The 22,664-nt window shown below is 35.8% G+C and overlaps 1 protein-coding gene across 5 annotated transcripts in view; it reads left to right on the forward strand.

Moving 5' to 3' along the window:
- KCNH7 (potassium voltage-gated channel subfamily H member 7) overlaps positions 1-22,664 on the forward strand; it is a 477,325-nt gene that overhangs the window by 337,868 nt on the left and 116,793 nt on the right. For 3 of the 5 annotated variants that reach the window (XM_032409337.1, XM_032409301.1, XM_032409310.1), the window contains exons 4-7: positions 6,908-7,336; positions 11,870-11,890; positions 12,315-12,338; positions 19,988-20,202. In XM_032409337.1, the coding sequence (XP_032265228.1) occupies positions 6,908-7,336; positions 11,870-11,890; positions 12,315-12,338; positions 19,988-20,202 (689 nt within the window). The remainder of the gene's footprint in view (positions 1-6,907; positions 7,337-11,869; positions 11,891-12,314; positions 12,339-19,987; positions 20,203-22,664) is intronic. The other 2 variants (XM_032409319.1, XM_032409327.1) reach the window with 2 other exon arrangements.

The raw sequence follows: 22,664 nt of genomic DNA on the forward strand, positions 1-22,664 counted from the left end.
CCTCAAGCTAAGGAACAAAGAAATTTTCTATATCCTGGCTTATAAAAGGGCATTCACGGTATTTTCACTATTCTCCATTGGAGCTGAAAGTTATTCTTTAATTCAAAGATGAAGAACTGCTGTAGTAATATAGAATTTCCCCCTCGGTGAGCATTATTATAGAAACAATCTATTATTCAGATGAATTTAATTAAAGGTTTTACAACGTAACTAATATTTACTATTACCATAGGTTTGGAAGTTTCCTCTTTTTAAAGATTAAATTTGATCTAGAAAGGGAACTATGACATGGTTGCTTAAAGAAATCTGGGAAAAGTTCAGTCACAGGTTGCAATCAACTTTATCTTATGTTTCCCCCCTAGAATTTAGGCAAAATACATATTTCTAAGATCAGGAAAATTGCTGGTAGTTGAAAAAATTATGTTTTATCTTTTATTAACAATGACTGCTAATGACCATCTAAATCAGCATATCCATGCCAGAAAGTCTGCATGTGCATATCATTTGGAAACATTTGTTACATGGCAACACCCAAATCAGGGACCGTCCCTGTTCATACTGCATTTGGGCAACTGGTGTCTGTACCATTTGTGTTTGGAATGCTTCATCAAGAGAGTCCCTGTCAATGTGATGACTGTATGGTCATCCCAGGTCAATTTAGGTTAAGGTGTTATTATGTTCACATAATCTGAACGGCTTCTTTAACTTGGCATTTGGAAAAGGAAGAAATCTATTGAAGAGAAACACAAGAACAGTATTGATAAATGAAACATACCTATAATAAGTAGTTGTCATATAGACACCTTATTAGGTATATATACTACTGATGGCGTTTGCTTTCATTTCCAGTCCCTCTTCACTGAGATATTTTAACCTTGGGTAGCTAAAAGCAGCCCCCCACCCTATCCTGTTTTCTGCCTGATCTCCCTTATCCCAAACCTGTCTTTTCTGCTTCTTTGCTTTAATGATGGCCTGGCCAGGTTGGAAGCAGTGTCTCTCAGACGTCATCCGCATTTATGAACCTGTTCCGGAAGTTCTCTGCTGCTGCTGCAGCTCCCGTGATTGCTGTCACTGCTACTGCACACCAACCTCCCCCACCTGCACCCACGTGTGCCATGCGCTACTGGGTCAGGACTCACATTGCTTCAAGATTCTAATCTGGTCTCACACTTACTGCCTTTTTCTTTGGTATCTCTCACCCTAGGAAATCTCCCACGAGTCTTAGTCTTTCAAGGCATTACTGACCACATCTGCTCTTTTAAAGGGTCCCAAATTTACCTTCAGATTTACTAGATAGATGGACTCCTTGGTGATCTTTTCTGGTCACTAACATTAGGACCACACTGGCTGCACTGCCCATTTGTCACCCACTGATCGGGTTAACCAGGTCAGTAGGGACTTCACACTGAGTGATCCATTTTCCCAGTCTAACTGCCAACCACTGCCTTCTTTGACAATATTATGGGTTGTTCTAGCAGCCTGTGGGCAGTATCGTATACTCACTACACACTTAGGAGTAAGAAAGATTCATCTCCTTTCAGGGTGCCTCTATGGAAATTTCTCCCTAAAAAGACAAGGCAGAAATGTCAATTATCTTCCCTGTTTCTCCCATCAAATTCGATCTGTTGCTCTCTCTGACTCAGAGATTAAAGTCATATTTCTCTGCACATCCAGAGCTATTTGGCTGGAGAAAATCTCACAGTGATTTTTAAGGCTTCCAGTGTAAGTGTCAGATGTGTGAATACCATGATTTTGGAAAGGTACATAGACAGTAATTCACAAATCCTTATTTTGTGCGATAATAGCTGATAGACTTAATTTAGATGATAGGTTTTTTTCCAGACCCAAATCTGGCCATTGTTCCTGCTCTGCACTGTGGACACGGTGCTACTCAGCCAGACACCTTCCTCAGGACTGGGACAGCTCTGCTGCTGGGAATATTGACTACTGAGTGCCCACAGCTCTGCTCCTCATTGACAATGGTAGTCAAAGACAGGAAACTGCCTTATGTAGGTTATGGAACTTCTCACAGGGTGGCTGTAGCACGTGACTAGCTGATGCAGGAAGACAAAGGCCAGATACCCTGACTTGAATTTGACATCACTCTGAAGGGCTGTTCCAGCTCCAGAGCTCCCAGGAGAGGGGGCTGAAACTCCCATTGCATTTGCATAAGAGTTTAACTTCCTCTGCCCAATCCTGCCTTCCTCCTTTTCCTCAGGCATATCTCCTGAGAACACTCCTCATAAGACCTTTTGCACAGACCTTTCTCAGGATCCAACCTCCCACCACCTCTACTCCTTTGTGAGGGGAAATATCTCTGCTCAGGGTCTTCACAATACACCTATTTCTCGCCCCCTGACCCATGCGTGTCCCCTCCCTTACCCCACTGTATCCTTTAGTTTGCATGACTGCTTGAACTAAAGTTTCTCTCTACTTTTTAGTCCATAATTCAACGAATCAGAACCAAGCAAGACTAAATTCTTCCTGATTTATATTTCACTGGGTTTTCATAGTAAAATTATTAGATAATCAAAGTTCTAAGACTTAGCAGAAATTAAGAGAAGTTGAACAAAGGGAATGATTGGGAATTTGTAATTGTGAGGAAATTCAATGATTAGAAATATATGGAGGACTTTTTGGAAATATTTGTTTTTCTGCAAGAACTATTATTATTTCTAATATTCCCATTGATTCTTAAATTAGAAAAATTGTTTTCTTCCAAATTCAAGTAGATAAGAACCAGCTCCCAGAGGAGAGGATAAGAAAGAAAGAGAGAGAAATAGCAGTTCAGATTGATAAGGTCCTCTCCATTCTGGAAAGTTTAGTAAAACTATATTCTAAAGTCCCATTACCACAGGAGATCAGGTAGAAATATAGCTGTGATCATTATAATTTTGTGAAAACTATGATTAGCATAAATATATAAAGAAACTCAGAACTGGAAGGAATGTTAAGAGTCAACTAATCCCAGGGAACCCTAGGGGAGGTTAGTAGAAAGGCTTACCTTGGGGGAGAGCGATTTTCTTATTCATCCTCTGATATCAAAAATAAAATTGTGTGTATGCATTTATCTACATTTATTTAGAAGAGAGTTATGATTCTCATTAAATCCTCAATATGGATATTTATGGCCAAAGAAAACACCAACGCTTGGATAAAACTGAAATTAAATAAAAGAAGCTGCTGTTTTATTCTCACTTTATCCTGATTTCCTGTTTGGCCTTGAGCCACATATTTAACATCTTTGTGTATATAGATTGGAGTCATAATTCCAGGCTTTTTAAAGACAACAATGATGGACTATCTGTGTGCTTACATGGGTGAGAAGTAAAAAGCTCTCAGTTAAATATGACACAGGATACACGAAGATGAAGCTTCCAAACTTATATTAGGCAGCTTCTTAAAAGTGACATGTTCAGAGAAAGACATTGTAGCAGCAGTTCATTCATGAGTGTGAGAAACCAGATACATCTTAGATGAAAATCATGTTCGTGTAAGCAGTTTATCAGTACTAATAATTATTTGGGAGAGTGTAAAAAATGGGTAAAAACTCTTATTCTGTTGTTCTTATTTCAAATTTGTCAAACGTTTTAGTAAACAAAAGGCTAAATAGTATCTATTTTGGTTAAGTTGGAAACCAAATACAGTACAATATGGAGACTTAATTTATAAGGATATTTTTCGGTGGTGAGAACCATGACAGGATTATACTCATCTATGTTTTATATTTCATGCTTGAAAGTGCTAGCATTGAACAAAATTCTCAATGTGTATTCTTTCTGGATGAACTGCAGTTAGACAACTAAATCTGTAATGCAATATAACATGGTCATATGAACCTAGTGATGCAGAAAAGACCATCTGTACCACCTAGGATATGACCACACTACAGGAGCAAACTAAATGCCTTGTGCGGTCATTAATTTAAGAAAGGCAGTGAATTGTTTTTAAAGGAGGAGGGTACTGTAACTGATGAAGAATGAATAAAAGTAGGCATTGACCTTCAGTGCATTGTAATAGGCTTGCAGAATTGATTTATAAACTGCTTTATAAGTCAATTCCATGTGCATTAAAAACTAATCAAGTGACTTTGATGCAGTTGACTGATTTTTAACTTGGCAGTTTACTTGAGCATATAAGAATTGTTAGTAGAATTATGTAAGAATGCTTGCAAAACAGTAACTGTGATACACTGTTGTTTAATCTTATTTGCACAGATTGGTTACTCTCATCTACAGTTTATTAATCTAGAACTCAAAGGTGAACCTATTTGGAGTTTGCACATTGTGTCATGTCTTTCATCAGAAAGATAAATCAATTACAACTGTATTGAATACTGTTAACTACTAGCTCACAAATGAAAGCTTACAATAATAAATTAGCCTGCTTAATTATCAAATTTTCTGTAATGGGTATTTTACATAAAATGAGAAGTTTAAAACATTTCTGTATATGTTCTAAAACCAGAATGTAGCAATTAATAACCTCTGAAAAAGGTGAAATTAACAGTAAGAGTTGCATCAGGTACGAAGGGCATGGTAGGGAGTTCACCATTTCCATGAGCTACTGAGTTCTATTCAATCAATCATTTTTGGTAAACATGGGTCAATGCAATTCCAGAAGGTTAAGATTATCTAATTAAGTTGGTCAGAGCAATTAAATATCCTATTTTTCCACAGTCAGAATTGAAGCATATTTTCAGTTTAGGATCTGCTTATAGATATTCATTTATCATGCTCAGGCATTCTGTCAGAGATAGGATTTGGTAAGCAAAATAGTTGGGTGTCCTGCCCTCATGAGGCCTATGGTCCACTGAGGGACAGAAATGTTAATCAGGAAAAGGGCTAGAATCAGAGAGATAGATCAAGAGATTGGATTTACTATAGGATTTTGAGGTATCTTTAAGACTTTTAAGTGAAGATGTCAATGAGGCCAATAGATGTGCAGGTTTGGAACTAAGAGAAGAGGTCTGAGCTAGAGATGCAGATTTATGAGTTATTGGATTAAATATGAAATTAAAACTATGTGTGCATTTACTGGAAGAGTGTATTTAAATGCAGAAGAGTCCATGAGTTTTGAGAGCGTTCTTCCATGTTTCAAAACCATCCTCAAAGCACTGAGGAAAAATTCATAGTAAATATATTAAAGGTAAGGGTACCCATGACACTTAAAGAATATAAGAAGGTAGATAATATTGTAGCCCAAAGACTCCGACTGACTGACTAGAAGGGCAATGTGTAATTGTCAAGCCATGAGGCCATGTGGACATAGACTACCCCACTGGCAATAGGGTTTTAGAAACTCGGCATTTTCTTGTAGATGATACTTAGAAAAGCTTTGAATCATGCAATCTTTTTTGGATGTTTTCTCTTATCTCTTCATTTCTTTTAGTAGTTATTAGTTTTTTAAAAAAATATATAAGGAATGCATGCTTGATGTAACAAACAATAAAGATATATAAAGAAGAATGCAATACATTGCCTTCCCCCACTTCCAAGCCCACTTAGCCAGTTAATATTACGAGTTTGGTGTGTGTTCTTTCACATCTTTCTCTACTGCTATAAAACTCACATCGACAAAATATAGCCTTTTATGATTTTTAATGAAATGTCATAAATATTAAACTGAAACTTGCTTTTTCACTTAACACTATTTTTTAATAAACTTCTAATTCTAATCAAAACACAACTATATGTATACTTTTTTTAAAAGAAGATTCCTAAGTATAAAAATGCCATGATTTATTTAACCATTCTCCTTCTGATGATATTCAGACCGTATCTTGTTTTTGTGTCTTTGTACTACCCTAGAAACGAGGTTGAAAAGTACATATTTTCATTTTAATAGATATTGTACGATGACTTTCCAAAGAATTTGTAGCAATTTGCAATCCCATCAGCAAACTGCCAGAATGCTTACCAGCATTTTTTGCCATCACTCCATGTTACGTTTTTTTTTAAATTTATTTACTGCTAAATTGAAGAATGGAAAATGATATGCTCTTTTTTTGATTTTCATTTTTACTGCCAGTGAGTTTATATATTTATTAGTTAATATTTTAATTTTAATACCCACCTTTTAATGTTAGATTTAGTTGTCTTTCTAAGCATCATCCATTGAGATATGTATAACATTTCATGCCATATACTCAGATTTTGGAACACAAAATATCAGGAAAAAGAAATTCTTATCTTTACATCTCTATCTGAAACCAAAAGCCTTCCAAAAATTTCAAATGGAATGAGGAATGTTTTCATACACTGTTGACCCCACTTTTCTAATCCACACATGACTCACAGTATTATCTAATACAAACCTTCTAGATAGGTCAGGCCAACTTCTTATGCCCGCCTCATTCTCTTCCCTCTTACTTGAACCACAGTAGACCCCTAGTCCCCCAAACACACATATGCACTCTAATCTCTCCTGTGTCTGTCCCTTTTACATATGACGCCCTATCCCTTCTTTTCCTTTCTAAACTGTATTCCACCCTTCCCATTTCCTTAAAAATGGTTGTATAGTGTATTTAACACTATGTAATACGTAATAATGTGTAATATGTCTTTAATTTATTGAAATAAGAAACCTCGTGTCTTACAAGTAATGCTTTCATGTCACTGGAGTATATTTAACCATCAGAAACATGATAAGATTATTTTACTATTTTCTTACTGCTTATGTGGCAATTCATATTAGTCTCAGAAGTTTCCTACAATATCCCTCATTCCAGCTGTAAATGAGTTAATTATTGATTAATAACTTTTTACATGGTATTTAAATTTGAGTCAACGATACTTGTTCATTTGTTTGTTTGTCTTAAGGGATATGTCTTATATATGTATAATTGTGTGTGTGTGTGTGTGCGTATTTGTCTTGTAATAATGTTTTTTCCTGTCTCCATTTGTAGGGAAACTTTTTGGGTTTAAATTCCCTGGTCTGAGAGTTCTCACTTACAGAAAGCAGTCCTTACCCCAAGAAGACCCTGATGTGGTAGTAATTGATTCATCTAAACACAGTGATGATTCAGTAGCCATGAAGCACTTCAAGTCTCCTACAAAAGAGAGCTGCAGCCCGTCCGAAGCAGATGATACGAAAGCCTTGATACAGCCCAGCAAATGCTCCCCCTTGGTGAATATATCTGGACCTCTTGACCATTCCTCTCCCAAAAGGCAATGGGACCGACTCTACCCTGACATGCTGCAGTCAAGTACCCAGCTGACTCATTCCAGATCGAAGGAAAGCATCTGTAGTATACGGAGGGCTTCTTCAGTTCACGATATAGAAGGATTCAGTGTCCACCCCAAGAACATATTTAGAGACCGACATGCCAGTGAAGGTATGTTTGTTTTTTTAAATATGGAAATGAATATTAATGGGTAATGAAAGGTAATTTCCATATTGTTTTTAATTTTGACATTAATCCCTATGCCTTGGGGGAAGAAATGCAAGTAAATTATGGCAGTTAGAAATTAGGAGTCCCACATTCAGAGTTGTTACTGATTTCCTCTTTGAACTATAGTGAATAATTTGGTTTCTTCTGGCTTCTTTTCTGTGTTTCTGAAATGGTATGATAACCAATATCTGCCTACCTTATGGAATATTAATTAATGCTTTATATAAGATATGCTTAGGTGATGACACTATCATCTCAAGCATAATTAATTTTGCTGCATTTAGCAAATAGTCAAGCCTTGGGCAGAATGAGTGGTGTGCCTTCACAGGACTATTAACTAAGTCTTGCCAAAGGAAGACGTGTATAAAATGTGGTGTACTGAGTCATCAGAAAGCTATAAATGATTGGGTGGGGTGGAGATAGGAAGGAAGAAGGGGAAAGGTTTAGGGGAAAAGCAACCAAAACAAACCCTGAGAGTATTGAAAGACCAAATTTGAAAACCAAAGTCAGAGCAAGTCAGAATTCATTTATTTTTCCCTGGTCTCTTGGTGTTCACACTCTTACATCAGCCAGTAGTGAAAGCAGCAATGCTTAAAAGACACTGGTGAAAAGAATTCATCATTAACATGACGATGGCCAACATTTACTCAGTATTTGCTATGTGTGAGACAATGTAAATGCTTGACACACATTAACTCTCATTTAATTCTTACAACAACTCTGTGAGTTAGGAATTATTATTAAGCCCCATTTTATAGATGAGGAAACTGAGGCTTATTTATGTTACATAAATAACTGGTCCAAGGTTACAGAACGCCAGAGTCAGCTTTCACACCCAGGACTGCCCGTCTCCTGAGTCCACAATCCACCACGCCTTGCGTTCCTGTGGTAGGAGGGGTCTGTGGACCCACTGAACTTTCCCCCAGGGTTGGAGATTCAGACTACCAGTTGAATGGATGTATCAGTCCCACTTTTCTGAATCCCACAAGTTCGGGTTCTTGAGAGGCCCACTGTTCCTCCTGTGATATCCATTAACGTGCATGCTCATCATCACAGCTGCGCTACGAATTTTCTTCTTAAAACATAGATCTGATCACTGGGCTCATAGTGTAGTGCACAGGACCAGCTGGCCACAGTTATTTTTCAAGCCTTACTTCCTGCTCCTGCAGGACTCCTTCCCCTACTATATATTCCACTCTAAACCTGCACAAGGATAATTGCTTTTTCCGAAAAATGATCACACATTTTCTTGCTTCATTAGTTTGTTCTGCCAGGAATAACTCTTCTCCACTTTGTCCCTCCTCATTCTGCCTCTCACAGGCATAAGGACCCATTTCCCCTTCCCAAACCAAAAGAATTAAATGATTTCACACCCGAGTGTGCAAAGCAGTGTTTGCGCATATTATAGCATTTATTACATTCTACCTTTATTCCACATTTTAAGTCTGTCATTTCTGTTGGATATGCAAAGCACAAACTATGTTTCTGTGAGTTCCCCCAGTGCGGGAGCTTCGGCACAGTTAGCTCTGCAGCCTTAGTCTCACGATTGCCTTTTTCATGGCAGGAACTCAATAAATGTTGGTGTGAAACTGAGAGGACCGTGCTCGTGAAGTATGTTTCGAAACCACACACAACAGGAAATGATTGTACCCCATACTACTTGAATCATGTGGGGGAGCTTTATGTAAAGAGCACAGTGAAGATGAAAAGGCAGAAATGATGAAAGAAAATGAATTGGCAGGAAGAATTCAAAAAGAAATTAAGTCAATATCACAAAAACAGAAGGAAGAGTTTTCCACAGATAGGTTTGAGAAACTGTATCTGGTACAAAAGCAATTAGCACATCCCTTTTAATCTGTGGTCGAAAGAAGGTTAAAAAGAAAATAAAATCAAGGACAATTCCCAAACTGAATAATCATCTAAGGCCCCCCTACTGTGTAGTAATGGCATGCTCAATATCTCTGACTGAATGAAACCTCTGAAATTTGATCTTTGAGCAATGAATCCCACGGCTGAACAGCAATAAATCCAATAGGGTGATTCAGATGACCAACATATATTTTAGTTAGTTAGTCCAGTTAGTGTAAGCATCTTTAGGAATGTACTGACTTCAGAAATTGGCCTTATTGCCTGAGTTACAGTATAATAACATTCTTACATATTAAATGATATGCAGTGGGTGCATGGTACAGACTTAGCCTCTGGTTTGATAGTGGTGCTGAGTAGGTTAGATCAGATTTCACCATTTCACTTTATTTTCTTCATTTCTATATGGTCTTTATTTAGTACATAGTTGCTGATACAATTATGGGAAAGAATGATTTAACATTTCTGGATAGAGAACTATTCAGGACCCTCAGTAGTGAGGTCAGCCTCAATTTCCTTCCCCCACCCAAGCTATGTTATCTTCCAAAAAAAAATATCACTTTCTGACAGATGCTCTAGTTATCTGGCTACCAATTGATACGTTCAGAGGGTATTTTGTAGTTCAGCTTTAGAACAATTTTAGCTACAAAATCACTGATTAGCATAAAAGAAACTACACCTCCTAAGGGTACATAATTTGGTATATTTTAGAAACTGAGCCGCTGACAAAGGAAGCTGGAAAACTTTTTTAAAAAATGTCTTATTATTTTTGAGTATAGTTGACACACAATGCCACATGAAGATGAAAAATTTTTTAAACTGATTTTAGTTTCATGAATTCATGTGACTGATTAACAGGTTAAATCCCACATGGCAGCAGATTTTGAATTCAAATTATTGCCTCCTCATTCAAGAAGAGAAATTTCCTTCTATAGATGCTATCTTTATAGAACTTTAAATGCTTTGCAAATATAGTAGTGCATAATATTTTACATTGTCCTTTTATTTAATCTACATTATCAAGTATCTTAGAACTCTACTTCTCAAACCATTTATGGTGAAGGACCAGAATTTTTTCTAATCCGTCACGAACAAATACATTTGTAAATATAAAAAAAATATAGTATTAGAAAAATGAAATTTAAAAAAAATAGTCATAGAAAATATAAACCCCAATTGTTTTATTATTAGATTGACCAGACATAAGATTGCTCTGTCAAATTGGTACGAGACACTAAATACTTACTCTAATTTCTGCACTTACATTGTCATGGACAAATAATCAGGTCTCAGCTAGCACCAGGACACAGACTGAATGCTCTTAGAATGTTAAAACAGCATTAGCCATATGATGCAACTTCTAATCAGGTTTTTTTGGGAATCTGCAAATCTTAATATATTTGAGGTTTGATAAGTAATGTTGTAATTTTTAACTACTTACAAGCAGTTGTTACTTTACTAGTGATTTTTGGGGCCGAGCTTCTGATGGAGATAATTAATTCTATATAATCGCTTTTTCCTTTTTTATGGTCCCTCAAAGAGGGCAAAGTTGTCACAACTTTGTGTATCTCTGTCGAAGGCAATGTCTACTCTAGCAGTTCAATATACCACATTATTGAAATTGCTTCAATTGTAAGCTTTGAAACAATTATGATATATCCCAAGATTTTAAATATGCACAGCATTAGCACAGATGTCAACAAATGTTGAACAGATTTTTCAAATCTTGGATATATTTGAATAGTTTTGACATGACTTCATTTATTTTAAGTTTGTTTGTTTCAAAACTAGTAATGCATATTTTGTTAGTAGCAAATATGCATCAAAGAGTCAGATTGCTAATCTCAAAATAAATCTGAAAACACTCCACTCTGAGACTTGAAAACAGCCCATGTTAATATAAATGAATTTCTTAAATATTTTAGTTATTACACTAAGTCCCCTGTGACAACATAAACTTAAAAATCGCACATTACTTTTAACAGTCAAATCTTTCCCTGATTTCTTACAACTATTTTTGCCTAAGAATGACTCTTTGAGCACCATTTGGCATTTTCAAAATATACATTGAAGAACATTTGTGGGAGGGGCAGTTAAGAGAATTCTGACTAATAACATAAGTTGGTTTATTAAGGTAAGCTGTTGTCTTAGAAATATTTTTCCTTATTAATTTACTAGGTTAAATCATATGAAAAAAAAGATTACTTTACATACTAAGTGTTGCACAGTCTTTCTTTGTAAATGATGGTTGAACTGCCACTAAAATTGGCTTCTGACAAGATCGAAAGGTTTTATCACAACTGCAAACAGCTGGAGATTCCTTTCTCCGAACTGTCATAATTATAAAATCTGAATCTTAGAATCCAGTTAAATTAAGTGAGATAAATGTTTCACATATTTGAAAATGCATGCTTATGGCAGATATCATTTTTGGTTTATGCATTTCACTTGGATGAATAGTACAAAATGCTAATTTCAAAGACACATTTTCAGTCATTACATCCTGTTTACTCTGATTGTTTTTACAGAGGTAATTCAGTGTATATAACATAATTTTAGTCTTCTTTTTTATATTTCTTTCTTTTTTTTATCCTTCTGTGCTCAAAACAGACAATGGTCGCAATGTCAAAGGTAATGTACGAACTCATCATCCGATGCTCAAAGTGCCCCTTTACTTGGCATGTTAACTTGCCTGCTGTATGCCCTGTCCAATGCAACATCATGCTGCCCTTAGCTAGTCCAGGTGCCTGGTGGAGACATCATGGCTTGATTTTGTTGGAGACATTGTTACTTTCTCAGCTGTGTCATCAAAATGATTAGGAACTCCTCTTTCCTGCGAGAAGTGTAAGGGTAGGTTGACAATGAACACCTCCTGGACATTTAAACCATTTGGAAAGAAACAAATACCGAGCTAATTATATTCCAGTGTGAAAGAGGCACATAAGCCTATTTCAGCCAAAAAAAAATTTTTTTGAGTGTAAGATTGAATAAGGTAATCAAAGTGCTACATGACAGTATCACTTCACTTGTTCCTCTTTTGTTTCCTTAAAACTAGTTTCACGTTCCTGGATGGCAGGGGGTATGGTTTTAAGCTTACTGTAGTAGTAAACTGTACATGCATGACAGTCATTTTCTATTTCTCTATATTACATTTCAGTCATTTTTAATTGTGTCCTATCTTAGTCTGAAATCACTGGCATGACCCGTAGCTACTGTAGGGTAATGTTTAAATGGGCAATACCTCTGGATAAATCTGGATTTGACTAAAAACTTGAAATTCACCTCTGTTTTTTTCTACTGTATCATAGTAGATATAAGGAATCACAAAATACAGTAATCATATTATTCTCATCAAGTTGAAGACTTCGGGGTTTAGTCTTCTAACATAGGCCATGCATGCTGCTGTCAGTGTGCCCATGGGGTGACTCACAATGACGCATTTTGTGCATGTGTGTTGCATGGACATGTCTCTACCAGTAACCATCTCTACTTAAAAGTCACTGTCTGGGCCTCTTCTGTGTGTCACTGCTACTCTGATCGCGATGAAGTTTTGTATACTGATTCCTCACTTGCTTCCCTGAGTAAGTCAGAGCTGGTGACAGTTATGAATTAACAGCACTAGACGCTAAAGCTATTTTCTGGTCAGCCGTCCAGAGTGATTTGAAAAGAAGGGAAATCGGGCACCTTCTCCCCATACCAATTTTTTGTTTTGCAAGCACTTCAAAAAGGGTCTGTGCAGGTGACCTCCAATAGTGGGGTGGTACTTCATCTACATGATTATTCTATCCTTGGCCTTTCTACTGTAATTTCTAAAAGGGAGCAAATCAGTGTCAGCTGTGACGGTGATTTGCGTTGATATAATTCAGGATATAATGTCAAGAAACAGAATACAGACACCTCTTGCCAGCTCGCCTTATGAAATATGACCGGCTTTAGCATTCAACAATTAGCAATTAATTATTAGACATTAATTTTCCAATGATCTTTTAAGTGCAGTGAGAAATGAATCTGATTTTTCTCAATAAATAGAAAATTGAGCTTGCTTATCTTCCAAACTAGCAGTTCACACAGTTGCCATTCAAACTACATTAATTTTACTTTTCTCTCATAAATGAATCCATATAATCTCCAACCCTTTTCCCTCAACCCTCCATTTTTAACAGCAAGAGTCTTTGAATAAAAATGAATCATCAAAGTCAGAATTTGGGGTTAGGAAACTCTAAATCATTGTAGAAAGTTTTCATATGTTAATATTAGGAAGTTAAACTCCCAAATTAGATTTTTTAAAAATGTGCAAATTTAATTTTAAAAGTAATGTAAATGTACCCTACAAAGTTTTCATTCTTTGTTCAGACTCTGTTTTTGAAACTATCAAAAAATATTTAAATGTCTGGCTCTTTAAGATTTTCACAGAACAGTTAATATACTAATTAGATATAGAACAATACATTAAGTGTGCTTTTAAAATTTTTTTGGTGTTGTTTCTAAACCACATTTAAATAAAAGGTTTAAAAAATAAAAGACAAATTTCTATACTTCTTTGTATATAAATGCATAATTACAGGTTTTTTTCAATATCTAAATCACCCCAAAATAATTTCTTTACCAAAATAAAATAAGTGATTTTGGCAGGCATTTGGAAGGACTTCAAGAACATCTGGTTTATTCCCCCCAGGCGAGAGTGTTGGCTAAATCCCTGACACAAGTGGTAGAGGAATCTTCTATCTGCTGAGGATCCCATTCTCTAACTTTCTTGGGAAATCTGTTTTACTGCCTGTTACACAAAGAGCCTACCTGAATCCTTCTTGCTGAAACGCAATTTTCTTGCCCCCTTTATCTATCCTGAGTGGAAAGAGATACCAGCTGGTTACTTTTAATCTTGATGTAATATCACAGTATAAAAACTGCAAATTGGTACTTTTCTTCTAAAATGGAATCATTTCCATTTAACGATCTTTCTTAGTATTAATTTTGTTTCCCTTGAATAAATTTCCTTGGCACTCTGACTCTTTGAAATGAGACTCCAGAGATCTAAGTGTAACTCCTTATCAAGTATTGAAAAAGTGAATTCAAATAAACTGTGTATGCTGCTTATATGTGTGTATGTACATAAAATTTTTTAACAATTTCTTTAATATTGTGAGAGGTGAACCTAATCCTATCTCGACTATGCATAAACTGATTTTCACCTCAAATTTAGTGGTTTCTCTGTCTATTCTGCTTTTCAAGTCATCCACAAAAATTAACCCCACTTACCCTACTTAGTAAATAGGTCATTAATATAACTTTACCCCTCTATTGCTTCCACCTCCTTATTATTTCAAGTGACTCTGCATCCCACTGACAATGGTATGTTCAGTTTCCATCTTGTCTATGAATCTGACGTGTGAATCAGAAACAAAACTATTTGCAAGATCTGTTACAGCCTTCACCTCCTCAAGCCACAAAACCTACCAGACTTACAAAGGAAATCAGCTTGTTTCTCATAAGCTACACTGGCCGTTACCAAGGTTTGGCGATCTTACATCAATTTGCAAACTGATTTTCAGTGGTGATAGCTTTCTTCTGAAAATTGTGGGTCATGCACTGAAGGAGACAATATGAATATTGACTACAAATAATGTGATTACTTATCATCTTTCTAAGTGTTAAATTGGTTGCCAGTGTTCTTTTACTGAATCCAATTATTAGACACTCATTTGCATTTTTTTAATGTTAAGTCACTTCAGCAATTTATATTTTATTAAACTTTAGCCTAATAAACTCAGTGCCCTAAGAAATACTGTGTAAAGACCTGATGATTTGATAACCTTAATGTTTTTGCTTTCATTCTCTTGTGTCCCATTTGATCCTCAAAAGCAGCGATCTTTTTTTTTTAATTTTTTTATTGTTATGTTAATCCCCATACATTACATCATTAGTTTTAGAAGCAGCGATCTTTAAAAAAGAAAATAGCATTATTTTTTTTAATTATCATATGTCCGTGGCTAGTTTTCCAGCACCATCTAAAAGAAAATATATTCTCTTTCAGCTTCTTGTAACTCATGATAAATTCAAATAACCTCATCATAAAAATTTTAAATATCTTTAATCTAAAATCCTTCCCAGGTGTTGCTTTAGCCTCTGGCTTGATCTCTAAATTCAGGATATTTCTTTGTAGCTGGAACCTGGCCTACTTTATATTTAATCAGACACTTGTAATATATTAGAGCTTTATCTAGCTGTTGGTTACTCTACTTGGTCACCTGTTTTTCATCTCCTTCTAGTACACTGGAACGTTTAACCTGGTCATCCATTTCCCAAATGTTTCTCTAAAGAACATCAAGTCCCCCTATGTACTTTTGAGTTTTACATTCCCTTCTATTGAATCTATTATTTCCCTTTATTTCTGCCCATTTATTTTATTTAAATTCATTTACTTTGTTTTTCAGGTTATTCTCCTTTCTTTCATTAGAGTCCTAAATCCCATCAGTTCATGATCACTCTCAGGGAGGCTGCCTTTCACCTTTAAATCCTCAACCAAGGCCTCTCTGAATATAGACCTAGGAGGTAGGAAACCCTGTATTCTGATTTCTAGTCCTGATGCTTATTCCCGTTTGGCCTCATAGTCTGTCTGCTTAGATTTACAATTAGTAAAATGAGAATATTGTGGATACCTATCTTAATTGAAGCGTTGGAAAATTTTTCACTAGAATTTAGATAGGTTTTAGAGGAACCTAAGCTAATGCTGATCATCTTGCAGTCTCAGACTTCTGCATATAAACATCTACTTCAAAATCAGTGGAAAAAAGCATAATTATCTAGGTTATGCAGGATGAAATAGATTGTAAATGTCTTATCTAAGTAGCATGCATGGATTATTTTAAGGTTTTGCTGAATTCTTTAAATGTATAGATTTAAAAGAAAGCCTAGATTAAATCTCTGATATTAAGAACTTAAAAAAAAAAAAAACACAGAATAGAGTAACAGTTCAGAAAGTTTAGCCACAAGTAAATATGAGAAGCTAAAATATGGACTCAATGACGTTATAATGTTCTGAGGGCAAATGTGAGTATGACATGTATTGACCAGTGGTTTCTCAGCCCTGTTAGACCCAATGTCCCCTTGTTTCTACAGTATTTTGTTATATTCATTTTACTATCCTGTAACAACATTTAGAGATAATTTAACCTATTTCTAAAAGATCAGTATGATTCTTTAACCATAATGTAAAGGAGGAATACAAGAAAAGCCGTTTATAATAAAATGGTATTTTTCTCAATATGTTGATGTTCAGATATAACTACACTAGAAGATACAATGCAATGATCAGACATTTAAAAAAAATGGTTTTAAGAGCATTAAATTGTCCGGATAAGTACTGTATGACAAAGCAGGAGTATGGGTAGATAACAAAATAAAAACCACTATTGGAATAAATAATAACAGATCAGAATTATTTATATATGAATTTTAAAAATAGGAAATAACCAAATTGAATTATGAAAAATACACCAAGATAAACTGGGGAGAAAATAAGGAAGTATAATATTCTCACAAATGAGCCAGCCCTTACCAGCCCAGTGTAATGTCAGCATGGTTCCCTATGTGATAACATGTGATACTAATGAATTACACTGAAGAAAGAAATCCCACCAAATGTCAGAACATATATTCTTCTTCCAATACTTCAAAAAGCCCTTGCAGATCATATGTCTTCCTAAACAATGGGACTAGAAGATGTATTGACGCAAGAAATGGCAATCAAGACATCTAGGTGTTGTGGCAGATCTCTAGGGAGTTACTAAAGTGAGATTGAAAACCAACAGGCAATGTCAAGACAAATAATTCAAGTGTTTAGCTCTTAGCCATAGTTTCCTTTAATTGCATCATGCATCATTTTACATATATAGAGAACAATAATATGAAATATTTTTAAAAGAAATTTTACTAATTGTTTTCACTGTGATTCCAACAATTCTCTGCAAATTTAATCTTTGGTTCCAACACTGGCAAAAAAAAAGACTCAAATCTGTTTGCTTACATATTTATTCATAACATGCAAACGCAAACTATAACCTTATAACCAGAAGTCTGAAATTTCATTTTGGTAATTCAAATGCCACAAGTACCATAGCTCCAAGTAATACGATTTTCCAAAATGGCGAACAACTTTTGGTAAAGTTCCAAACAAAACAATGTAAAACTCTTTCCCCTACATGGTAGTTGTAGCTCAGGAAAGCTCAATGTATATTAAAATCATGTTAAAAGTAAATTGTGCTCTTTAGATGTGACACAGGTTCAAGGCTCAGATCATTATAAACAGGCTTTCTATCACCTACATGAATGCCCACTGAGAGATATGGGCTAGTTTTTTCGAGGTGAAAGAATAGCCACCTCCCATCATTATGAGAAACAAAAGTGTCCCCACAAATGTCCCTAGGATGAAGTACTGTCATAGTTGAGACCTCTTGCTCATTGGTGTAGCCAATTCAGGGGAGTTTATTGGAACTGACCACAAGGACAATCAAAGTTTTACTTAACAGTGTTTGCCTGCCTTGACGTCATAGATCATCCATGTTTTTGCCCGATTTTTTAAATAACTCTGTAGACAAAGAAATCCACCATCCATCCATTTCTACAGAAATCCACCACATAAAAGGATGATAAAGAGAATCGAAGATGGGCATAAGGGTTTTAAACACGACTGTGTATCTGAGCTCAGCTTTCTCTAATCTCTTCTCAGTATACCTGTGTGTAATAAAAATACCTAATGAGTGAAAATATGACATTAGAATTGAGGAAAAGGCATTATCTTAGAAGTCTGAAGTCCTAGAATGTTTTACAAATTATAAATTTTGAGATATAGGCCTGGAATATAGCCATAGAACGATACAAAAAAGGAAACACTATGTAGGATATGTTACAATAATAAATCAATGGTGTGTGGTGGAGACTTGTAAAGAGACCTAGAGGATGGAGTTTCTGTCAGACCTGTCTGGACTCTAGATTAATATGGTGCCACTTTTGGCTCATATTTCTCTCTTTGTCATATAAATAGAAAAGAGAATACGAATCTACATGCAAATGAGAGCATATTGGACAATAAATGCCCAAAGAGCTCAATGACATTTTTCACCTAGATGGACTTGATCATGATCATGGATAAAACTCAGGGGATGAATAGAAATGTGCCTCAGGGAACACAGTATCTGCCACATAGGTGAAAATTCTCTTAAAATCATTTCAAACTTTTATAATAACCTAACATGAACTTTCATAAATGAATATAGTACGAATTTTCTCCAAGTTAACTATGAACTAAGTGATGGATATTTTTTATTAGAGTTCTATTTGAGCTGAGTTGATTTATTATTGTGGTTCAAAATACACAACCTATAAATCTAATTTTCAGGTGTTTAGACCTTGTTTGGTGCATAAAGTGCTTTTTGATCCCTAAAATATATTCATTTTATTCTGAAAAACAACAAAAAATAGTATAAGGCAAAATTTGCTGACTAGCAAGTTCAGTCATGCAGTTTCTATGTTTTAAGCACTCTCTGAGGCAGCAAGATAACAGCTGGGTAACACTCGTGGGCTCAGGATTTCTATAAAATTCTTCCTGATGCCAATTTTTAAGAGCTATATAATGGTAAAAGTTGCAAAACCCATTGTACAAGAAACTCTTTGGAGCATTTCTTGACTTTCCATAAGCAACACACAGTAAGTTCATCTCAAGATGTAGCTGGTCAGTGTATTCGTCCTGGACAAGGGGGCCAGGAGTCCTAAAACCTTGACCAATTGTTTTCATAGGGAAGAAATGAAATGTGAGAAGTGACCAGGTTTGGACAAACAGTACTAACTTCCAGCTATAAGATGAATAATTTCTGGAGATCCAAGGTATAGCATGATTAAAAAAAAAAAAGTAACCAGGTACTACCAACTCCAGCCCATTACCTAACTATGTCATTTCAATTGTAAATTATGTTTGTCAAAACATTCTTCTGGAATGGTTTTTATAGAGGTTCCCTCCCCCCCCACCCCCCAAAAAAGTCTTAACTTTAAATGAAAGGAGAAAAAAAGGAAAGATTTTTAAAACTTCACACAGGATTCTAGAGTTTTCAATAGAATACACACACATACACACAAAGACATTGGCCTTTCTTGATCTTACCTGAAATTCCTCCATCTGGGCTTGACTCTTCTAGAAGCTCGATAAAACATCTCATGCAGGTAATAGAAGCATATAAAAAACTCAGCTGGCTTGTCACTTGTCATGGCCCACAGAGGGGAAGTAATACATACTGGAACTGGATAGACGGCCCATTCAGAAATTTCATGGCCAACAGGATTTTAACCATAGGCAAGTCCTTCCTTGAATAATCCCTGGATTATAAAAACACATTCTTGAGAAACCAATTTGGCCAATAATAGGCCAATAATAAGGAGTCGAGTTTTTTTTTTTTTTTTTTATTCCAGCCCTTATTGAAAGAAGTTAAGTAACAGCTAAAGATGCCATCTGCTTTCTGGGTACACACCTTGGACCCCATCTTACCCTCGGATACTCACGTGTCGTTCCATTTGGCAGACAGTGACCCTAAACCTTGTGTTCAGGTATCAGCTGGCTGCATTTAGTCCTTCCCAAAGCAGGGTGACACTGGCTGTGGATCATTAGCGGGTCATTCAGGACCATCTCTTTCTTCTATTTCTCCTGACACTGCTTTTACAAATATTTTCCAATTTTTTTAGGGCCTTTTAATCATATCAAGTCAAGCCTCCTGGGATCCACGTCAGATTCTAATCTCAATAAATACAGCACCATTAACAAGATTCCACAGCTCACCCTGAATTTTTCGGATGTCAAAACTGAAAAAAAGAATGCATCCCCTCCTTCTTCAGATAAAACCATTATTGCACCCAAGGTTAAAGATCGAACACACAATGTGACAGAGAAAGTCACCCAGGTAGGATATGATTTTACTCTCAATTTTAACTATTTATAAGGTTCTTCTCTGCACTATAAAACCTGTGATTTTTCCTATAAATGACTATCAAAAGAGGTAAGCTATTTATTTGCACTCCAATTTATCTTGAGATGTTGGGTAACCCTCTAATGCAACAGATAAATAAAACTATAGACTGTGATCTTATCTGTTACAAGACTAAGCAAAAATGGGCTAACTTGGTATTATTGTTCTCTTTGTTGCAGAGGTGGTTCACCTGCTATTCATCATGTTTGGACATTTATTGTTTTGCTGCCAACACCTGCATTATTAAAGCATGGTTTCTTAATATAATGGATGTGACTATTGAAACTTTAGGTGACTAATTGGGATTTACTCTAAACTATGGCCTCCTTTTTTGCACTTACTCTACTAAGTAGACTCAGATATAAGTCAGTTGGCTTGAGGAAAAGAGCTGAAATGATTAAAAGTCAGAGTAAATAATACATTTCACAGGAGCAATATTTTATTGTTTCCAAATAAATATTGCAATTTGAACTAGAGTAAAAATGTACTGTCTAGCAGGAGCCCTACTTTAAAGAATGGATAAAAATAATTTGTACTTATTATATCAAAATACCAACCTAAGCAATATCTAGCTTTTGCTTACAATGCACTTACATTGTTGGGAATTCATGACTTTAAAATTTGTGTCAAGGAAACAGTTCTTTTACAAACACTTTACTTGGTATATTTGCTTAGCAAATCTTTTCAAGAACTGTCACAATATAAAGGTAAACCTGGCCCCAATCTCTGTCCCAAGCCTTGAAGATTTTGAATTGGTAAAGTTTTTTCTGTAATTATAATCACTACCAGCAGTACTAGAGTTGGTCTGTAAATAACCCATTATGTGTGAGCTGAAAGAATTATGTGAAGACTGTGAGTCAGCTATAAATAGAACTGAGCCCTCTGTGTTTGAGATGAGATATTATACATGCCATTACTCTACTATATATATATATTTATGTTTTATTTTTTTAATTTAAATTCAATTAATTAACATATAATGTACTATTGGTTTCAGAGGTACAGATCAGTGGTTCACCCATCTTATATAACACCCAGTGCTCATTACCACACATACCCTCCCCAATGTCCATGACCCAGTTTTATGTGTATGTAGTAATGAGGCTTTCTACCATGCCATACTTGAGAGCATCTCTAGTATATATTTTAATATTTATGTAGTAGTGAGGTTTTCTATCCTTAGCATTTCACTTTTCTTAACTTAGTAAACTAGAAATGAAAAATAATTTATAATAATTATATTAATATTATAATTTATAAGGATTATTTATAATAATCCCATAATATAGAAATTAAGAGATTTCAGAAATTGCACAGAGGACTGATTGCAAATATTGGGGTCAGGACCCTGTCAGTAGCCTAAGTGAGCGAAGTTGCCGGACAGCACAACAGTAGTGGAGAATATAGTGAAGTGTAAGGTGCAGGGCCCCTCGACAGCAGACGGTCACCATTCAGCTCGAGCCAGTTGTGGTCATGTAAGAATCTTTGATGAAGCTTTCCAAATCTTCCAATCTAAAAAAGAAACTGGAAATCCAGGATTTAAGATAAGCACTTACTTTCCAAAAGTTGGCAAACTAATTCAAAATGCTTCTTTAAGCCAAACAAGGCACACCTTAAAGTCTGTGGGCAGCCAAATGTGATCTCTGCAAAGCTTTCCTGCTCTTGGTTTACCATAGGGTCCACCCTGTCCTGCCACGTTTAGCACCTCCGCTGCGCTGGGACAGGGTGACGCACACGTGGACCAGAGGGGGCGCCTGCTCTGGGGACTTTCTTCTTTCTAAGCCTGGTGAGAGAGGAAACATTGCAAATAGCCATAATGAAATTGTGCTAATAATGAATACAGGAACATACTTAGGCGGAAAGTGATTATGCTTTAAAAGGAGAATTTTCAGAGAAGAAAGAGAGATATGATGGGGCATTTCATCTAGATCCAGAAGGTTATGTATCACATTGAGTAGTAGGTGATGTTTAAGAGCACAAGTTAGAGTCACATGCACTTGTGATTTAACTTTGGCTAGGTCGTTGATGGTATGCCATGGAGATGAGTGCCGTTCATTGTGTGACGTCCAGGCAAGTTTTAGCGACAAAACTTACTTCTCAGTGTTGACGTAAAAATTAAGCGGAGTGATGTGTGGAAATGTTCATCACAGTGCTAAGTATATAACATGCAATGCTAGTCATTATTCTGTTCAGTAATGTTTTTGTATGACTTCTCTCTGCCCTCCTCACCATCTCTGCATTTTATCCCTACATCACCAGAACCTAGTAGAACACCTGGCAGAGTGGAGTTCATGAAATGTTTACTGAAAGAAGGGAGGAAGGAAGGGTGAAAAGGTGGAAGGGAAGAAGGAAGGAAGGAAGGAAGGAAGGAAGGAAGGAAGGAAGGAAGGAAGGAA

The sequence above is a fragment of the Phoca vitulina genome, unplaced genomic scaffold (assembly GCF_004348235.1).
Source record: "Phoca vitulina isolate PV1807 unplaced genomic scaffold, GSC_HSeal_1.0 scaffold1, whole genome shotgun sequence".
Taxonomy (NCBI): domain Eukaryota; kingdom Metazoa; phylum Chordata; class Mammalia; order Carnivora; family Phocidae; genus Phoca; species Phoca vitulina.